We start from the raw sequence: 21152 nt of genomic DNA on the forward strand, positions 1-21152 counted from the left end.
TTTATTTTCTATCTGAGGAAATAGGTAGAGGTACGTTTGGATCAATTGAGAAGAGGATTAGGCAAATTAATCTCTGTACTTTTATTATTCCTATACTAATATTACTTTCATTTGAAAACACATTTCATTTTCCTTGAAAATCATCAATTGACTTTATCTCCTGCAAGGATGCAAAGCCCTGACTTTCCAAAATCCTTCCTATTGTTGGGATGGCTCCTTCGTCCTCTCTGAATGCACTACTACTCTGGCCTGAGTTTATAAACATCATGCCCCAGACTGGCTTCATGGCCACTGACCTGTGACTCTGTGAGGGCTTGGGTCTCAATGAAGCCTTTGTTCCAATCCGTGAGCCCTCCTCCTTACCCCCAGCACATACGCACAAGATCTTAATCATACGCTCTTACTTTTTAAACATTTCCCATTTCTCAAACTATAAAAACTCACTGAAAGATATTTGAATTACTTTTCACTCAGCAACACCAAATGAGATATTTCTAATATGCATACTTTGCTTTCCACCCTAAAAATACCCAATCCCAATCGGAAACACAAAGGAATAAATCAGTTGTATCCAAATCTAAATTAAGAAGACTCTGCTGTCAACCCTGACTTTGAAACCAGTAATAATGGGAAATGCAGTCAGGCTGTAAACAGAGTCAAGGCACAGACCATGGTCCCTCAGGAAAACAGCAGTCCACAGATCACACAAGTCCTATTCAAGGTAGTACCTGCTTCACATCCAGGCCACTGGCTGCAGGATTTAGATGTACTGCCCCAGGAAGGGACAAGGCATGGGAGGGGGGAACTACCACATTTGCCACTTACTCCCATGACTGTTCTCATTCAGAATTGAATAGAAAATTGAGTGTGGTAGCCCAACTCAGTCTCTAAGCAACTGGGGTGGAAATCCATGAATAAACAACACACATGCAAGCACACACACACACGCGCACACACACACACGCCAGATAGCACAGCCAAGCACACGAGACAAAAACACATGTATACCGTGAAACAATCTGAGTTAGGAAACGGCGATTGTAGCCACCACCATTTATTTATCTAGTTCATAACTAAGTCTAGAACACTATGGTAGTGCTAGAAATGCAGAGAAGTCCTTGCCCTTAAGGGGCTTACAATCTTGTTAGGGAAATATAACAGGCACAAGAAAGGTGGGACTACAAGAAAGCATATGCTAACAAATGCCATGAGAATTCAGAAGGCAGCGTTGTTTAAGAACACAGGGCCCAGATCTAGTCCCAACCTGGTAAGTCAGTTAACTTGTCTGGGTTTTTTACTTCCCCAGCCGCAAACTAGTTAGATTTAGAGGCTGTCTGCACTGGTTAGCATCATGGTTCTGGTCAAAAGCTGAGGAAGGTTTTTGGAGGAGGTGGCACCTGAGCTGAACGCAGAAGGAAGACAAGGGAGCGGTGCTGAGGTAGCCTAAGCGGTGGGCTAGGCAGGAAGAAGACAAGTGTCACAAGGAGTGATGAGTGAGGTAAACGGGTGCCTGTGGTGGCCCTCAGGCACCACAGACATAGGAATGAGCTGTGTTCCTCACATTTACATCCAGTTGGTTACAGTACATAATTCCAGAGGGTGGAAAATACCAGAGAACAATGGCAGCATTGTATCAAACATTTCACTCAATTTCCAGAAAATATAAGACAACATTATACCTCTACATTTAAAACTGACATCAATAAATTGTTCCAAATGCCAAAATGCAAACCAATTCAAAGTTTACATACTTAGTAAACAATCGAAATCTCATTTGATACAAATTACATTATCCCAATAATGCCAACATTTATTTTCTACTATGTTCCATGCACTGTGGAAAGAAAAAATTTTACGACAAGGTCCCTGCCCTTGAAGAGCCTGCAGCCTGCTGAGACAAATTATCAATAATGCCTACCTAGAAAGTACTAAAATGCAAAGCATGGTCAAGGAATGAACATGTGGCTGTGGAGTTTAAAAAAAAAAAATGGATTCATCCCTTCTTAAAGTTTTGGCAAGGGTGCAGCAGATGGAGGTCAATGAATGGCCTTGAAGAAGTGCATCTGGCAGGGAGAAGTGTCAGGGAGGCTTCCAGGCAGAGGGCACTTGGCTACAGAAAGCAGCAGTGAAGGAATGTGGCAGGGCCGGGGCCCAGCACAGGGCAGTCTGGTTGGAGCAGAGTGTATAGGACAAGAGCTAGTGATATGGAAGCCACTGCTTACTGTTAATCATCTATTCACCCTGGTGTTTATAGTCAGGAAGAGACGGGAAAGAAAGTTGAGCAGTGAGCTTCTGTCCTTGTCATAAGCAGGGGCTGCTCTTCTCAGCCAACTATACTGTTTAGGAAACTGACGCTCACGTCACTTCTTTCCTCCTCATTCTTTCCCTTCGTGAACTTCGAGTCTACAAAATGGAGCTGGAAATGGAAAGGCGTAGGGGAGGAACAAATGAATAGGGCTAGAAATGCACACACAGGGCTAATCAAGTTGCCATAACGTAATGGCACCTGTACTGTACACAGGTCTGCAGATCAAGAAAAGTAATTGTTTTTCAGGAGTTTTCTAGAAGTGCCTATTTCTCACCAAGTGAATTTCCACACCAAGTGTTGGAAAATCTCTTTCGACATGAAAAAAGCATACAAAACCCCTGTAGCAGACTCTCCTAAAGTATATTCCACTAAATATCAGTGTTACAAACACAATACCCTAAGATTTTAAAGCCTATCTTCACACAATTAAGATCTGAACCAAACTGCACTGCCTGGTTTAAAAAAATAAAAAAATACAACATATAATCCCAGTTTTAGGTTCTCAGCTATTACCAAAATATGTCAATACATGAATAAGCTGCCTAGGGAGGAACACACAGTAAAAAGTAGATGCAAATAAGCTATCCCTTCAGGGTTAACACTAAATTCCAATTTCTCATAATAATAACAACAATAATAATAGAACCAATTATACAAAAGTAACACCTTCTTGAAATTTCATCTTATAATGAAGAAAATAAATCTATTTTATTTAACATTCACTCTTAAGTTACAGTTATGCCAAAACAATCTGCTTCTTATGAAAGAAAATTGTGTATAATCCAAACATGCATATACATTTAGTAGAATATGCTACATTTCTAAATAAATTACATGCATGATATACATTAACCAATAAAAAATACCAATATGAGAATTCAGGACATTTATTTTTCTGCATTGATATTTAACTACTGTACAACACATACACACACGAAACAAACCACAAAGCAACAGTGTGTAATAGGTAGTGAGAGACAATTAAGCATATTTAAAATGCCTAAAAACAGGCTTTTTTTCTTTTTCCTTTCTTTTCTTTTTTTTTAGGCAACAAAATATTTTTCAGTCCTTGACACCTTCTCACACTCACCTAGCACCACAGATGCAAGGACTTATAGTAAACGTATACAATCCCATGCTTGGAACCTACAGCATGCATTGAATAGAATTTATACATTATGATCTATTGTACTAAGTATTCAATCCACACTTGTTCTAGTTAGTTTATACATTAAATTACCCTGCAGCATTTTGAAATCTTAATATTTATGCAAAACAACTTTTGAAAGATTTATAAAACAAGTTTTTGAGGATCACCTCGAGGCTGTTCACACAGGCATTGGTTTGTTTAAGTGGGAGAACGGCAGCAGCCTCAAGGTTCACACTGAATGAAAATGGTATAGGTGTGCATGTCAATCCATGTAAAAAATACATATATATACAGATGGCACAAAGATCTGTGCAGTTGGAATCACCAGTGCAAATGCATGCATTTGAGGTACTTATTTTTCCTATGGTCAGGTATAATTATGCATAGTCGTGTTCCTCAAGTGCTAAATATTTCAGACCTGATCAAATGAAAATCTGTAATAAGTAGAAATATGAGATACTTTTATAGTTAATTTCAAGGTGCTACATTTTTAACAAACATTTGTTTAACATTATACACTTACATATTGAGTTTAAAATATTTACCAATACATTTTCTCAATGTAGAGAGACTAACTGGTAATTATACCTGGCCAAGTGGTTCAAATAGCATACTTGAAATTCTAGCAAGAGTTGTAGTGAAATAGTAAAATACTTCATTATTGCTTCATTGGACTGAAAACTTAAAAGGCATAAACAATGCTCAGTGATGAAAAGTGAATACCCAGAACAGCGGTGCATGCCCTAAATGGTCCCTGCCCAGCAAATACTAAGCACTGTCCACATTGTCAATGCTGTTGGCATCCACATGGATGTCAGGCTCCCCACACAAGGACGAGGGAACAAAGCGACTAACAGTGGGGCACAAACAGCTCTTAAGCTCTGGCAGTTCTTGCTTCAGGCGTTCTAACTGCTCCACTTGGAATATATTTGGCTGTTCAGGCATCCAATCATATATCCTATAATAAGACAAACAGAAAACAAAATAGTATAATTTTGTAGTTTACTTTAAGACCTGTCTGACAACTTTTCTTAAGAGAAACCGTTTACAGAATGCCTGGAACATCTATACTACAGAGTCCTTTAATTTAATTTTTTCTTTAAGAGATAAGCATCAGTTCTAGTTAAAAATATTCCTCTTCTCTCAGTCTTCCAATAATCCAGAATAGAAGTACTGCCTTTTGTACCCCTAAAGCAAAAGAGCCGATTATAAATGAAATCAGAAAATGAAATCTGGAACATACTACTGATTCTTCAAGTATCTTCTCTCCAGCAATGCCTTATTTGACAGCTGGGAAGTTAAAAGGTACGGCCAGGATACATACCCAGCTCTGACTTCAAAGATTAAGAGAAAAAGGGTGAGAGAATCACCCTAAAGCCATGTAGTACTAGCAGATGTACCTAGAGTTGAAAGCCCAGAAAAACCCCTGTGTGATGGTTTGGGATAAGCAGAGGCAAATTATTATATATAGGATAAATAAACAGGCTCCTACCATATAGCACAGGGAACCAAACTCAAAATTCTGCGATAAGCCATACTGGAAAAGTATGTATTGTGTGTATGTGTATGTGTGTATAGAGAGACAGACACCTCCTGGCAATTAAAAATAACCTAAGAGAAAGAAAAGTGACCTAAGGATCAAGCTATCACACTGAACAGAAGCATCTAAATTCACTCCTTATATCCTGTTAAGAAAATAAAACAAAGGGATTAAAAAATTCACTGAATGAGAAAAACCAAAAAGACACAGCAACAAATTCTGGAAGCTAGAAAACAGATGGATAAGTACTAATAATGTGTTTTAGTTAGCAGAAAGTCCAAACAACAAGCCAGCAGTTGAAAAAACTAAAAGGGTGAGTTAAAAAGCAGCCCTGAATTCCTCTAGAACTGGGAGAAAACGAAGGGGGGGTGTCAAACAGGGAGGATGGGGTGAAGGCCTGAGCAGCAAGTGGTCCCCTTCCTTTACTCCCTACTGTGGCGCACCACCTCCCAAGCTTTTTGAAGTTTATTTCTAGAATTAAATAGGAAATCACCTGGCATGGAGGAGAGTGTGGGCATTTTATAAAATGGCCACCAGCATTAGGGAAATGAGAGATGGTACAAATATAACAAATACAGAGATGTGCCTTCTTCCTCCATCTCGCCTCCCTCACTTGACTCCCAGACACCAGACAGCCAGATCTAGATCCCCTAGGTAGAATATATGTAAGACGAATCTGACCAGACAGAAAACAAAGTTTTTAATCTACTGACAGATCTATGACAAGTCCATCTGGATCATCCTATGGTGAAATTCCCTAAGCCCCATTCACACATTCAGTGATTCCAACAAGCTTTTAGACACCTTATCACGAGAGGCAGCCAAGGATTCGCATACATCTGAGGAGAGCTTCTAACATGCAAGACAGCAAAAGAAAAAAAAAATTTTTTTGGAGCCACATTCGTGGCACATTGGATGTTCCCAGGCTAGGGGTCAAGTCCAAGCTACAGCTGCTGCCCTAACCACAGCCACAGCAACCCCATATCTGAGCCGCACCTGCAACCTACACCACAGCAATGCCAGATCCTTGACCCACTGAGCCAGGCCAGGGAACGAACCTGCAACCTCATGGTTCCTAGTTGGATTCGTTAACTAGGACAGGAACGCCCAATCATCAATTTCCCACAGCTTCAAGGACATGTACCAACAGACTAAAAGGGCTACTGGCACAATGAGTGAATCCAGACCCACAAGATCCATCTATATGAAAGTTCAGAAGATTGGACACTCCAAATTTCCAGAGAAGAATCAAAGAAATAACATGTGGGGAGCAGGAATCAACATGGTGTCCCACTCTTCGAAAGCACAATGAAGATAGAGAAAAGCTCTATCTTCTAAAGGAATAGAAAATTCTAAAGGAATATGATTTCTAACATGGAATTTTACGCCAGGCCACAACACTTCCAGACATGCAAGAATTCAAAAACATTTACTTCCCATTTTCCTTTCTCAAGAGGATACTGAAGATGACAGTTTTAAAGGAGATTTTGAATCCACAAAAAAGGAGCTCTGACACACAAAAAAATGTCACTCAGGATGGGCGCTAAGCCCAAAGAAGTCAAGTAATCTGTAGCAGAACAGCATGCACTGAATGGAAGGCATGCTAAGAGCTATCACTCCAAGAGGACCCCTGCCATTCATTCTACCATCCTTGTAACCTATGGATAGAATGCCCCGAACCAGTAACTATGTGATGATTCGGTTTCTACTGACAGGTTCCTACTCCTTAGACTAGTAGAAGGCTCCCATGAGAGCACCGAACAGCCCACTGCAGATGACCATACTCCTGCGGTACTTCAAATGGTTGACCCAAAGGCAGATGCCTTAGCATGCTGAGCTGGACCTTGTGGGTCCCAAAAATCAGTTCAGAAAATTAAGACCAGCATTAAGAAAAGGGCAGGCCAATGAATCATCATTTAAAAGAACACACACAAGCAGAAAATATTCAAAGGGCATTAGCTTTTAAATTTAGTTTCAGGTACTCACTTTACATACCTGTGTCTGCACCGGGTTGCAATGTAAAATGAATGAATTTCATTTTATTTCTAGTGGATGGGGTCAAAAGGTTTAAAGTCACTGCCCTTAAAGAAACTTATACATGTACAGTAGGAGACCAGGTCAATGATGTTTAAAGCAAACACTGTAACAGCGAAAATTTGGCAACCACCTCAATATTCTCCAGTAGTAGAATAAATTGTGGTAGAGTCATACAGCCATGAAAATGAATAAATCACAGCTATATGTAGTAACTGGATTGATTTTAAGAAGGTAACAAGTAGAAAAAGAGTACAAATAAGGCTTAAAGCCATGAAGAACTAATTATATTGTTTAGTGACAGACAATTTTTAAAAAATTTGTAAAGAGAGTAACAATTTGGAATTCCTGTCGAGGTGCAGCAGAAACGAATCTGACTAGGAGCCATGAGGTTGCAGGTTCAATCCCTGGCCTCGCTCAGTGGGTTAAGGATCTGGCGTTGCCGTGAGCTGTGGTGTAGATCACAGACGCAGCTCAGATCTGGCACTGCTGTGGCTGTGGTGAAGGCTGGTGGCTATAGCTCTGATTAGACCCCTAGCCTAGGAACCTCTATATGCTGTAGGTGTGGCCCTAAAAACAAAAAGACCAAAAAAAAAAAGAGTAATAATTTGCTAATCAGTCGTTACACCTGAGCGAGGAGGTAAGGTAATGGAATTAGAGAGGGGCATACAAGGAGGTTCAAATCTAAGATAATGTTCTTTAAATCTCGGTCTCTGTTACTGAATTTTTAAAATAATTTCAGTAGAGTCATTTTTGATAGAGGGAACCCTGCCCAATTTACTCTATGAAGCAAGTATTATCCTCATGCCGAAATTAAACAATCATTTGATAAAGGTAAATTAAAGGCCATCTTACTCAACTACAAATGCAAAAATCCCAAATACTGGCAACTAGCACAGCAGCTTATGTGAGACATTACAAAACCATGATTAAAATGTAAAATCTGTGTTAATGCCTTTGTAAAAGAAAACAATTTGGCTTCTCATAAACTAAAACACATCAAAATCCTGCCTCATGTAAAATGAACACTTTGAATCATTCAAACTTTCTATATAACGTCTAAATTTGGTAAAGAAAAAATAGCATAAGCACCTAAGTACCACATGAAACAGTTAAAAAAAATTAGGGTACAGGAACTCAGGTAGAGACAACGAAAGGGACAGGTGTAAGGGACTTTTTAATTGTTAGTCTTGTAGAACTATTTGAAGTGTGTACATACAAGCATACATGTACACACACACACACACACACACACACACTAGATATACATAGGAGCTTCTCTGATTAAAACAAAAGAAAAAAAAACCTTCCACAGGTAGTAAACACCAAATCTAACCTTCCACCTCTCATCAAACCCTAGCAGGAAGGGGCCCAGGGCCAGGCCAGCTCAGCATCACCTTCCACACCCTCCTGCCCTGGTGCCCGCCCTCACCAAAATCTCCTGTCAGGGGAAATTTAAGCACCACTCTTGCTCATATCCATCTCAACGCTTCCCCTTTAAATTCTTGTTGACCCTGGGCCAGGAAAAACTCACTTTCTTTTCAGCTTCTAATATCACATCCTATCTTGCTGTTTTCCACTGTATTGTCAGTATTAGGCTACAACCAAGCAATCTCTTTAGATGAAGGAGTTGACTAAAATTTATACATCCCTACAAGGTCATACATGGTACACATATAACCTCATAATATACTTTTCTTGCCTGAAAATATGTGCAATCATACCCTCCTCCTCCTCCAAGAAACATCCATCAAGATTTTGGTAAAGCCAGCACTTCCATCAAACTCTAAGTTTAAATTTTTATTTCTCCTTTAATTAGTTGAAAATGTCTATTAAAAAGAGCTACAAAGCACAATACTGTAAATCAACAATTCTTTTTTTTGTTTGTTTGTTTTTTTAAAAAGCTATGAATCAGGGAGTTCCCGTCGTGGCGCAGTGGTTAACGAATCCGACTAGGAACCATGAGGTTGCGGGTTCGGTCCCTGGCCTTGCTTGTGGGTTAAGGATCCGGCGTTGCCGTGAGCTGTGGTGTAGGTTGCAGACGCGGCTCGGATCCCGCGTTGCTGTGGCTCTGGCGTAGGCCAGTGGCTACAGCTCCGATTCGACCCCTAGCCTGGGAACCTCCATATGCCGCGGGAGCGGCCCAAGAAATATTAACCAAACACTTTTAAAAGGCAGACATTATCTGGGATGCAGTTTTAAAATCAGACTAATTCAGACAAAACAGTGGGAAGAATAGGGAAAGCTTTATTAAGAAAGTGAAATAACTTTAAAGGACAAACAGTAATGTGACCTAATGAATCCAAGAGCAGGGTATTTTTTAAAGTAGACCTGATAAAAAGTTATCCCTTTGTATGATGCTGCTTAAGTATTAGCAATCCAACTAATGCCCTCAAGAGAGTAAACAACATCCCTTCTCATCCACAATTTCTTTACACTAACCAAGTTTATCATCTTTGAGCTCTCACCTTCTCATCCTAAACAGACAGCACGCTTATTTAAAAAAGAAAAAAAAAAAAAAAAGATCAGTTCAATAAATATCTGAGATTCTACACTGTATCATTCTTCTCATCTCTGGAGATTCACAGTAGTGAACAAAACAGGCAAAGCCTTGCACTCACGGAGCTTATGCTTGTGAGGGTGTACCTGGGTTAGGAGGTTGGGGAGAAAACAAGTAAAATATAATATGTATATATAGGTATGCCAGATGGCGGTAAATACTACGGAGAGAAAAGTCGGAAAGTTGTGCTATGAGAAGATGTTTTAATTTAATTTAGGATGTTCAAGGAATTCCCTGGTGACTTAGTGGTTAAAAGTTCAGCACTGTCACTGATGTAGCTCATGGTCACCACTGAGGCTTGTGTTTGGTCCCTGGTCTGGTAACATACATGGTGCAGTCACAGTTTAAAAAAAAAAAAAAAGAGGAAGGTCTTAATGAGAAGGTGACATTTTAGTCTTTCTCAGAAAAGAAACAGCAAGAGGCCAATTAGGAGTAAGGAAATCTGTTCACATAGGGCCTTGTAAGGATCTGGGATTTTTATACCTGGAGATGGAAAGCCATGAAAGAATTTTAACCAGTAACATGACCCAACTTCAGTTTTCAGTCTCTTGTTTTCTAATAATAGACAAAGGACAGTAGGGGTACAGACCATCACCAGCGAGGAAGTTACTCCCATAATCCATATAAGAAATGATGCAGGAGTTCCCATCGTGGCTCAGTGGTTAACGAATCTGACTAGGAACCATGAGGCTGCGGGTTCGATCCCTGGCCTCGCTCAGTGGGTTAAGGATCTGGCGTTGCTGTGCCTGTGGTGTACGCTGGCGGCTGCAGCTCCGATTAGACCCCTAGCCTGGGAATCTCCATATGCCACAGGTTCGGCCCTAGAAAAGACAAAAAAAAAAAAAAAAAAAAAAAAAAAAAAAGAAATGATGCAGCGTGGTGGAGAAAAAGAGGGGAGGATTCAGAATATATTTTTTGTCTGACTAGATTTGGGGTATGAGATAAAAAAAAGAGTCATGCAAGGGAGTTCCCTCTGTGGCTCAGCAGTAACGAGCCAGACTATCCACAAGGATGCAGGTTCAATCCTTGGCTTTGCCCAGTGGGTTAAAGGATCTGGCACTGCCATGAGCTATGGTGTAGGTTGCAGATGTGGCTTGGATCCCCGTTGCTGTGGCTGTGGTGTAGGCCAGCAGCTGCAGCTCTGATTCGGCCCCTAGCCTTGGAACTTCCATATGCTGAGAGTGTGGCCTAAAAAGCAAAAAAAAAAAAAAAAAAAAAAAAAAGTCATGGCAAGACTCAGGGTTGAGAAATTGGACAGTTGTCATTTATATTTAAATCAAAAAGCATATAGGAAGAATAGGTGTTGACAGCAGGATATAAAAGTTCAGCAGTTAGGGGAAAGGCCTGAGCCAGAGATAAATATTTGGGAATATATAAAAAGGATGAAAACCCACCGAACTGGGCGAGATCACCAAGAGAGTTGGTATAGACAGAGAAGAGGTCGAGGGCAGACAGCCACCTCTACCCTCAAGCTGAATCAGTACACTGGGGTTGGCGTCCAGTCACATGAAATTTTAACAAGCTTTTGAAGTGGCTGTGGTATACTCTTAAGTTCCACTGACAAATCAATGTTAAGATAAACCTCAGGCTGAACTATAATTTTACTTTTTTTTCAAACAATCCAGGAAAATTTTTCATGAAAAACAAATACCTATCATAAATTAGACCATTAACTCCCAGTTCCTTTAATTTCTTTCTGTTTTCAGGATCGTTGGTATCATCACCCCAGCAGAATATGACCAGTCCCTTAGCTTTTGCCTCCTGAATATAGGATGGGTTTCTGAGTAAGTCTTCAGTATGTGCATTAATCCCCTAAAAGAAGAAAAATAAGTTACTTGAGAAAAAGTAGCTTATTAACTGCAAATGCTTAAATGGTCATACACTAGGATCAGTGTTCTCCAAAGCAAAATGGACAGGGAAAGAAAATTTCATCAAACAAGTTTACAATCTAACCATTTTAGATGATTCATAAAATCCACTCAGAAAACTAAACTACAGAACTTAATGGCTTAGGCCTATAAGAAATTTTTTGTTGTTGGTCATTTAACTGCTTTTCATTCTGAGATTGAACATCCTTATTTTAAGTGGAGCTATCTTCTCATTATACACAGGTCAAAAACTAACCTTTTAGATGTGTAAATTAACATATAACTGTATTTGCTAGTGCTCCAAAACATTTTTTTAAACAAATGCATATTAAAAAATGCAAACATAGCTTACCAATAGATTTTCAAACTGTGCAAAGCTCATTGCAATGGGGGTTGTCCGAGATCTAAGGTCCATGAGTTCAGGGTAAATATCAGATTTCCCTTGAGTCAAAAATAATATCGGATATTTGTTCTGCTTTTGCCGAACCCTATGGAAGACAATTTAAAAAATACTTTTCATTGGAGTTCCTGCCATGGCTCAGTGGTTAACGAATCTGACTAGGAACCATGAGGTTGCAGGTTCGATCCCTGGCCTGGCTCAGTGGGTTCAGGATCCTGCGTTGCTGTGGCTCTGGTGTAGGCTGGCAGCTACAGCTCTGATTAGACCCCTAGCCTGGGAACCTGCATATGCCACAGGAGCGGCCCTAGAAAAGACAAAACAAAACAAAAAAAGTTTCATTTAGGAGATATAATTTATCATTTTAAAATTTTAGAAAATTACCAAAAATATAAACATACAAAATTTTTTAAAAGAATACGCATTACTGAGAGGTAATTAAATATATATTGCCTTTAAGTCAAAAAAATTACTTTATGTAGGAGTTAAAATATTCTCAGAAATGGGCAAGAAGAAAGCCTTACAATTCACTAAGAATGTTATGTGCCTGTAAAATGAAACACAAGGCAGGAGGTGCATGACCCAGTGGGTGCAGAGGATGTGCCTGTAACGAGTATACATAATGGGACCGAGAAGACAAATCAAGGGTGAAGTCTGGGCAACTTCCCCACTCCCAGCTACAACCTCTGTAACCTAAGTCCTAGTTAAAGACTAAGAGTATAGGAGAAAATAATTACTCACATTGTGCAAATATCTGCATCAAATGAAGAAAACACTATCCTCCTTTTTCCAGAATTTTCCAAGACAGTTTTTAAAATTATATCCAAAAACATATTCATGTCAAAATATGTTGATAAGTTACCATCCCACATTCCATCCTAAATGGAACAGGAAAACAAAAGTCATTAAATACTCTAGAATCACAATGTTAGAAAAAAATCTTGAGAACACCTTATGTAAACTCTTACGTAAAAGATGAAGAAAGCAAAGGCCTATGTGAATTATTATCATAATTAGATACGGAGACATATCCAAAGCAATTATTAATAGACCTTTGCTTTAATAAGGTTAAAAAAATAAAAGTTAAAACCCTAGAAATTGGAAATCCGGTTCCTGTTGTGGCGCAGTGCAAAGGAACACAACTAGTATCCATGAGGATGCGGGTTCGATCCATGGCCTCGCTCAGTGGGTTAAGGATCTGGAGTTGTCGTGAGCTGCAGTGCAGGTTGCAAACACAGCTTAGCTGCTGACGCTCCTGAGTTGCTGTGGCATAGGCCAGCAGCTGTAGTTGTGATTTGACCCCTAGCCTGGCAACTTCCATATGCCGTGGATGCAGCCCTAAAAAAAAAAAAAAAAAAAAAAAAAAAAAAAAAAAAAAAGGAAATCTACTATGACTAAAATATTTTTACACAATCTTCATATATTATGAGAGGTTACAAGGACTCCACTTCATTTGCTAACTCAATACTCAAAAAATCCTGGTGATTAAGAATTACCAGTTAAAAAAATTTATTCTTAAAAGTTCCTTTTGTGGCTCAGAAGTAAAATGAGTATCCAGAAGGACATGGGTTTGATCCGTGGCCTCACTCAGTGGGTTACAGATCCAGCGTTGCCATGAGCTGTGGTGTAGATCACAGACACAGGTCAGATCTGACACTGCTGTGGCTGTGGTGTAGGCTGGCACTTACATGCTATTTGTTAGGCAGGACCAGCTTATCATAAACAGCTACTTGGAAGACATGATTTAAGAGCAGTTATGGATTATTCTGATCCAAACACCAGGCTACTGCTCCCACTACCTAAATCATGGTTTCTGAATTAACTACTTCCTATACCCCCTACCCAACCAATCCTCTTACCATGCATCCTATCCATTTACGCACTTCCTCATCTGATAACGTCCAATAATTAGTTCTTTTCCTCAACTAGATGACTGTTAAGTTTCAGAAAGGCAAGGCTTTATTCTATTTTCTTCACTACTTAACCACAGCACAATAAAACTGACCGGCCCTTAGCAGCTTTTCAATAAATAACTCTTGAACAAAAGGATGACTAAACTTCAGAGTGATTTAAAACCAGGTCTGCAGAAATTTCTTGTCCTAGTTATTATTAGCTACTGTCACTTAAAAGAAAACTGCTTAGGAAATTATTTAAGGTACATATTGAGATGGGGGATAAGAAAAGTATTTCATTAGTGTCATAAAGTTCCTGGAGTTCTCACTGCTCACTTTGTAAGTAGGCCCAGACACCATCCATATTAATGTAAACAAGAGACGTGTAAACTGGAAGGTCTATTACACCATTACTACTTTTAAGTACTCATGTAAGATGTGCTTTGTCTAAAAGGTGCAATAAGCACTGTACTTGCTGGAAAAAGACACAGTAAGATTTCTCTTTCACTTATTCCATTAAAACAAAGAGATAGTAATGAATGCATTTAAAGAAAGAACAGGAACGAAGAAGAAGCCGTAACACAGAGAATGACTTACCCTTTGTTGGCAGATCCATTTTATTTCTATGTTAAACCCTACATCTTCTGGCAGAGACTCTAAAACCTAGAGTTTTGTTTGTTGGTGGAAAATTTTGTTTCATTTTTTGGTGAGATGAATGGTAAAGAAAGAAGGAAAAAAGAAAAACAGATCTATTATAAAAAACAGTCTAAGAAAAATAGATCACTTGTAAGTATAAAATGTTTTATTTAGATATTCAGCATAAATTATTATCTTTTCTTATACTCAAAATGACAAACAACCTGGTTGATGAATTAGTTAAGAAAGTCAAAAGCATTAGTCTATAGCAGTATCTGTAGTAACTGATCAATAATAACCACAAAGAATGAACCTTAACCCCAAAACCTTTTCATAATACTACTAAACATCTAAAGTGAGCAGTAATAAGATAAGCAACCACATGAATTGAAAAAGACATTTGTTATGTTTTTCTGATTTGCATTCAGGTATTTCAATCTACTAAAATATGGTTGTATGAGGAGTTCCCATCGTGGCACAGTGGTTAACAAATCCGACTAGGAACCATGAGGTTGTGGGTTCAATCCCTGGCCTCGCTCAGTGGGTTAAGGATCCTGGGTTAAGGATCCGGCGTTGCTGTGAGCTGTGGTGTGGTTCGCAGATGTGGCTCAGATCTGGCGTTGCTGTGGCTGTGGCTACAGCTCCAATTAGACCCCTAGCCTGGGAACCTCCATATGCCACAGGAGTGGCCCTAGAAAAGGCAAATAAATAAATAAATAAATAAATAAAATATGGTTATATGAAAAACCATGATTTCTAGCGTGCTCTTCTGAAGTGGTATGCTAATACTATGGCGATAACACACTGGAAAGATTTTATTTCCAAATTAAAGGGGCTCATAAATAAGGCTATACTGACAAAAATGAACAAATAATATGGTGTCTAGGAGTTCCCGTCGTGGCACAGTGGTTAACGAATCCGGCTAAGAGTCATGAGGTTGCAGGTTCGATCCCTGGCCTTGCTCAGTGGGTTAAGGATCTGGCGTTGCCATGAGCTGTGGTGTAGGTTGTAGACACGGCTCGGATCCCGAGTTGCTGTGGTTGTGGCGTAGGCCGGTGGCTGCTGCTCCGATTAGACCCCTAGCCTGGGAATCTCCATATGCCTCGGAAGTGGCCCTAGAAAAGGCAAAAAGACAAAAAAAAAGATGTCTAAACTAAGTTATTTGGTTTGCAATAAGACCATCTGGGCAGCAAAACTAGAAAATGCAATCTAAAACATAAAGCTTGGCTATTAACATACAAACCACTGATTTGTTTAGTTTTTTTTTTTTTTTTTTTCCACTTTATTTTCTAGTTTTATCTTTTAGGGACATATCCACAGCATATGGAAGTTCCCAGGCCAGGGGTTGAATAGGAGCTGTAGCCGTGGGCCTATGCCACAGTCACAAAAATGTGGGATCTGGTCTTCGTCTGTGACCTACACCACAGCTCATGGCAATTCTGGATCCTTTAATCCACTGACCAAGGCCAGGGATCAAACCCGCATCCTCAGGGATACTAGTCAGGTTCGTTACTGGCTGATCCACAATGGGAACCCCCGATTTGTTTAGTTTATTTTTTATTTTCTTGCTTCTTTTTAGGATCCCGAGTGCAGCATATGGAAGTTCCCAGGCTAGGGGTCAAATCAGAGCCGTAGCTGCCAGCCTATGCCACAACAGCAACTCAGGATCCGAGCCACGTATGTGACCTACACCACACTGTTTTTTAATTTCCTATTATAAAAATATGTTAAGTGATTTTTAAACTTTAGAAATAATTGAAGTTAAAGCATCAGCTATTCAAATTCATTTTGCCTTGACCACGCTTAAATATCTGTCTGACTTTTATGCTTAAAAAATAAACAAAGCAGGAGTTCCCATTGTGGTTCAGCAGTAACAAACCCAATTAGTATCCATAAGCATGACGGTTCCATCCCTGGCCAAGCTCCGTGGGTCAAGGATCCAGCGTTGCAGTGAGCTGTGGTGTAGGCTGGTGGTTGTGGCTGTGGTATAGGCTGGCATCTGCAGCTTTGATTTGACCACTAGTCTGGGAACTTCATATGCCATAGGTGAGCCCGAAAAAGAAAAAAGATAAAAGAATGTATCTTCTTTAAAAAGCAACAAGTGGAGTTCCCATCGTGGCTTGGTGGTTAACAAATCCGACTAGGAACCATGAGGTTTCAGGTTCGATCCCTGGCCTTACTCAGTGGGTTAAGGATCCAGCGTTGCTGTGAGCTGCGGTGTAGATCACAGATGCGGCTCGGGTCCCACGTTGCTGTGGTTGTGGTGCAGGCCGGTGGCTACAGCTTCGATTTGACCCCTAGCCTGGGAACCTCCATATGCCATAGGAGCGGCCCAAGAAATGGGAAAAAAAGACCAAAAAAATAAAAAGCAACAAGTATGGTAAGTTTACATTAATGTTGTCTTTTACACTATACAAATTGGCCTTTTTAGGTGTCCATTTAAGAAACCAAAATAAATTATTAAGCTATAGCAGAATTAATGATAACCTTGCTCTAGTTTTCTTAAGGAACTTACCATCTTAAGAGAAGGAAATGGCTGATTTTCAGAAAGAGAATTTTCTTCCTCAACCACAGATTCTGAAATTTAAATCACAAAAACTCAGTAGATAAAATGCCATTTTATTGCTTAACACCTTTCCCTAAATTTTTAGAGGACAAAAAATGCTGAAATAGTCATGAGATTCTTTCTTGTACTTACTAATTTTAACCTCCAAAACCCCCATTTTCAAAGCAGGCAACCTTTATTTAGACTACTTTACAAAATTAATAGGTCACCATAGTTTATGACCTCAACAGTGGTTATTTTCTTATAAAACGTGTAATATACTTTCCAAAAAAAGTCACGAACGGTCCTTAATTCCTCAATTAAAGACTGCGACTTCTACTTAAAAATCTATTTGAAGGAGTTCCCATTGTGGCTCAGTGGTTAACGAATCCGACTAGGAACCATGAGGTTGCAGGTTCGATCCCTGGCCTTGCTCAGTGGGTTAAGGATCCGGTGTTGCCGTGAGCTGTGGTGTAGATCACAGACGCGGCTCGGATCCCAAGTTGCTGTGGCTGTGGCGTAGGCTGGCGGCTACAGCTCTGATTAGACCCCTAGCCTGGGAACTTCCATATGCCGTGGGAGTGGCCCTAGAAATGGCAAAAAGACCAAATAAAATAAAATAAAAATCTATTTGAAATAGCAAAATCAGCTCAGAAGTTAGAAATTAAGAGAGTATACAGGTACTACTCTGTCTTTGTTAACATCACCATTTAATCCAAGAATCAATTATGGCAAGGCACATAAGAATTTTTTCCAAAAGAGAAAAAAAAATTTAGCATCATTACTTTTTAAAAAATACCTCCCCAGGAGTTCCCGTCATGGCTCAGTGGTTAATACACCCAACTACTATCCATGAGGACTCGGGTTTGATCACTGGCCCCTCTCAGTGGGTTAAGGATCCAGAGTTGCCATGAGCCGTGGTATAGGTTGCAGATGTGGCTCGGATCCCGAGTTGCTGTGGCTATATGGTGTAGGCCAGCGGCTACAGCTCTGACTTAACCCTAGCCTAGGAACCTCCATAGGCCTCGGGTGCAGTCCTAAAAAGACAAAAACAAAACAAAACAAACAAACAAACAAAAAAAACAAACCCCAAAACCAAAAACCAAAACAGTCAAAAACCAACCCTTTGCATTATAATTCAAAAACTAAATAGTGTAAAATTTTCTAGAGAAATAAAGGTAAAATTGATTTTACTCTAAAGAGTTATGAACTATATCTACTAGCTTGTAAAGCCATATTTATGCTCTGGGGATACTCTTTGGAGTCTTTGGTACCTTACAATTTCTTCATAAAGGCACTGTAACTATCCTGTTGTGGTAACTACAGATAAACATGTAATGAGTACCTACTCTATGCAGAGTATTATAAATGTCTTAGGGAATATAAAACCATTTCCCCTAACTTTCTAGTGGAAGAGACAGAACATTACACAAATATAAAGGGTTAAAAAAAAATGACACACTGTGCCTTCTTGTGGCACAGAGGATTAAGGATGTGGTGGTGTTGCTATAGCACTTTGGGCCTCTGCTATAGCAGAAGTTCAATCACTGGGCCAGGAACTTCCACATGCACCAGAATGCGGCCAAAACAGACAGACAATCATTAAGTTCTATGGGCGTAGAAAGTAAAGTGGAATTACAAAGGGATTTTTTTTTTTTTTTTTTTTTTGTCTTTTTAGGGCTGCACCCGAGGCATATGGAGGTTCCCAAGCTAGGGGTCGAATCAGAGCTACCACTGCTCAGGCTATGCCACATCCACAGCAACACCAGATCCAAGCTGTGTCTGTGAGCTACACCATAACTCACAGCAACACCGGATCCATAACCCACTGAGTGAGGCCAGGGATCAAACCCATAACCTCACGGTTACTAAACAGATTTGTTTCTACTGTGCCACAATAGGAACTCCATACAAGGGATTTTTAAGACAGGACAGACTTTGAGGCAGTTCCCGCTGTGGCTCAGCAGAAATAAATCTGACTAGTAACCATGAGGTTGTGGGTTTGATTCCTGGCCTTGCTCAGTGGGTTAAGGATCTGGTGTTGCTGTGAGCTGTGGTTTAGACTGCAGACACGGCTTGAAACCTGTGTTGCTATGGCTGTGGCGTAAGCCAGCAGCTGTAGCTCTGATTCATCCCCTAGCTTTGGAACTTCCATATATCATGGGTGCAGCCCTACAAAGCAAAAAAAAGGGACAAGCTGTGAGGAAACTGAGGCACAGAGTGGTTAAATAAAGTAACCTGCTTGAGATTCAAACTCCTGGTTCTGGAGCCATTCTCTACCTGATATATTCTGTACTTTGTAATGCTTAAGGATGTCTGGAAAGATTGACAGGTAGAAAATGATAAAGAATTTTAATCATCAAATCCATAAAAGTAAAGAAACATGCTTACTATATACACATGTCATAGGCGCATTTCAATACATAAACACTTCATGACAAAATTACATTTATATAACTCAGTGTTATATTAAGGTCACCAAAAGTAAGTTAAAAATGGATAAGGAAATACTCTATACACGCTAACTATGAAATGAAAACAGTGTTTTCATATTGGTACATACCTTTCAGATCCTTAGATTTCAGTGCAGTCACATGAGTGAGCTAGAAAATGCCCAAAATGCAATCAGAAAAAAAGGTGTTAGTTTATGGAGATATGGTTAACAGAATTATAACTTGAAAAGCTATTTAGAGAAAATTATAAAATACAGAATTATTTAATAATAATAACTTTAATAATAAACACTTACTGATGTATATATTTAATATTATACATACATATAAGATCATGATCAAATACCCAAGTAGGGATTTAGGTATCTAACGAGAATAGGAAGAGGGATCATGTAACATTATGGAAAAATACACAAGGATCTTAGATAATAGCATAGGTATAAAAACCAACAATAACATAAAAGGCCAAGTGTAAAATTATAAAACGCTAAAACAGACCAGAGACAATCTAAGATTATGGCTAGCCCCTATGGCCTATAAAGACTTATAACCCAGCTCCTTCACAAAAGCAAAAACCAATGGGGTCCACGGAAATTGTTAAAGAAGGGAAGGTGGATTAGCTGATACCCGTTCTGCATAATAGAACAGAAAACCAAAACATAAACTCTACGCATGCTGTGTGTGTGTGTGTGTGTGTGTGTGTGTGGTGTGTGTGTGTGTGTGTGTAGTCATCCAAATGTGCAAAGACATCACGATACAAAGACAAGTACAAACAGGTAATTTATATTTTACTAAAAGATAATTTATATTTTATGCTATTATTACTACCTTCAACAACTGTAGTTGGTCAAATGTTAATTCCTTTACTGGAATTTCAAATAATTCAACTGGATCAGCATCAAATTTCTGTTAAAAGAGAGAGAAAGGGAGAGAAAAGTTGGCCCCAAATTATTACTGTTTATTCAAGACAGGCCTTATTTTTGTATCTGGTACTGGGTAATGTTCTAATTTCAGTCTTTTACATGTAAGCTGTCTAGTTTTCTCAGCATCAGCCTTAACTTTAGATTAACTCAATGGAAATGATACGCAACGCAGTTTTAAAGAAAATGCCAAATGAAGCCTCCCTGAGAAATCAGCTAATTAATTTGTATAAAGAAGTCCAAACACTATATAACAATTATGTTTGCACAACAGCCATTACAATTTTAATAAATTACATGTATTTTCAAATCTCTTTCTAGACTTTCTCCTCCATCATGCCCTCTTCTTCCTTCTCATTGTCTCTATTCTAGTTTAGGCTTATTGTAACCTTTGGCCCGGGTTACCACTCCCCTTGCCTCTAGTCTCAAGTTGCTCTTACACCCATACATCAGGTTTCAAAATATTCAACTGGAAGTTTAGTTCCGAATGATTCCCTACCTGGCTCAAAAGCCTTTATTTCCATTGTTCCTAAGTCCAAACCCCTGAAGCCCTCCACTATCTAGGCTCCAAAGTACTTCTTCAACTTTATTTTTTACCACGGCTCTTTCCACTTAAGCGAAATCATATAAGCCTATTAACTTGAGAAAGAGCTGGATACAGAACTACAAGGGAGCCTAGAGAACACTCTTGACAGCTTCCTGTCCCACCTCAATACAGGGTCAATGGCTGACGATACAGAAACCACCTGGAATGTCCTTGGCAAATTCAGCAAGACAGAGACCCTACTCTAGAAAATTAATATTCCTGTCTCCTTTTTCTCTCTCTTGATGTTGTAGGAGTCTGAGAGA

General features: G+C 39.4%; 1 protein-coding gene across 3 annotated transcripts in view; it reads right to left on the reverse strand.

Moving 5' to 3' along the window:
- The window catches only part of GPCPD1 (glycerophosphocholine phosphodiesterase 1), a 55568-nt gene continuing 35436 nt past the window's right edge, over window positions 1021-21152 (reverse strand). Inside the window, exons 13-20 of one of the 3 annotated variants that reach the window (XM_021078049.1) lie at window positions 20212-20289; window positions 19494-19533; window positions 16901-16962; window positions 14347-14412; window positions 12599-12735; window positions 11813-11948; window positions 11244-11404; window positions 1021-4416 (exon numbers count right to left, since the gene is read on the reverse strand). In XM_021078049.1, the coding sequence (XP_020933708.1) occupies window positions 4227-4416; window positions 11244-11404; window positions 11813-11948; window positions 12599-12735; window positions 14347-14412; window positions 16901-16962; window positions 19494-19533; window positions 20212-20289 (870 nt within the window). In that variant the 3' untranslated portion in view covers window positions 1021-4226. Of the gene's footprint in view, window positions 4417-11243; window positions 11405-11812; window positions 11949-12598; window positions 12736-14346; window positions 14413-16900; window positions 16963-19493; window positions 20290-21152 lie in introns of all 3 variants that reach the window. The other 2 variants (XM_021078050.1, XR_002340071.1) reach the window with 2 other exon arrangements.

Source organism: Sus scrofa, chromosome 17 (genome assembly GCF_000003025.6).
Source record: "Sus scrofa isolate TJ Tabasco breed Duroc chromosome 17, Sscrofa11.1, whole genome shotgun sequence".
NCBI lineage: Eukaryota > Metazoa > Chordata > Mammalia > Artiodactyla > Suidae > Sus > Sus scrofa.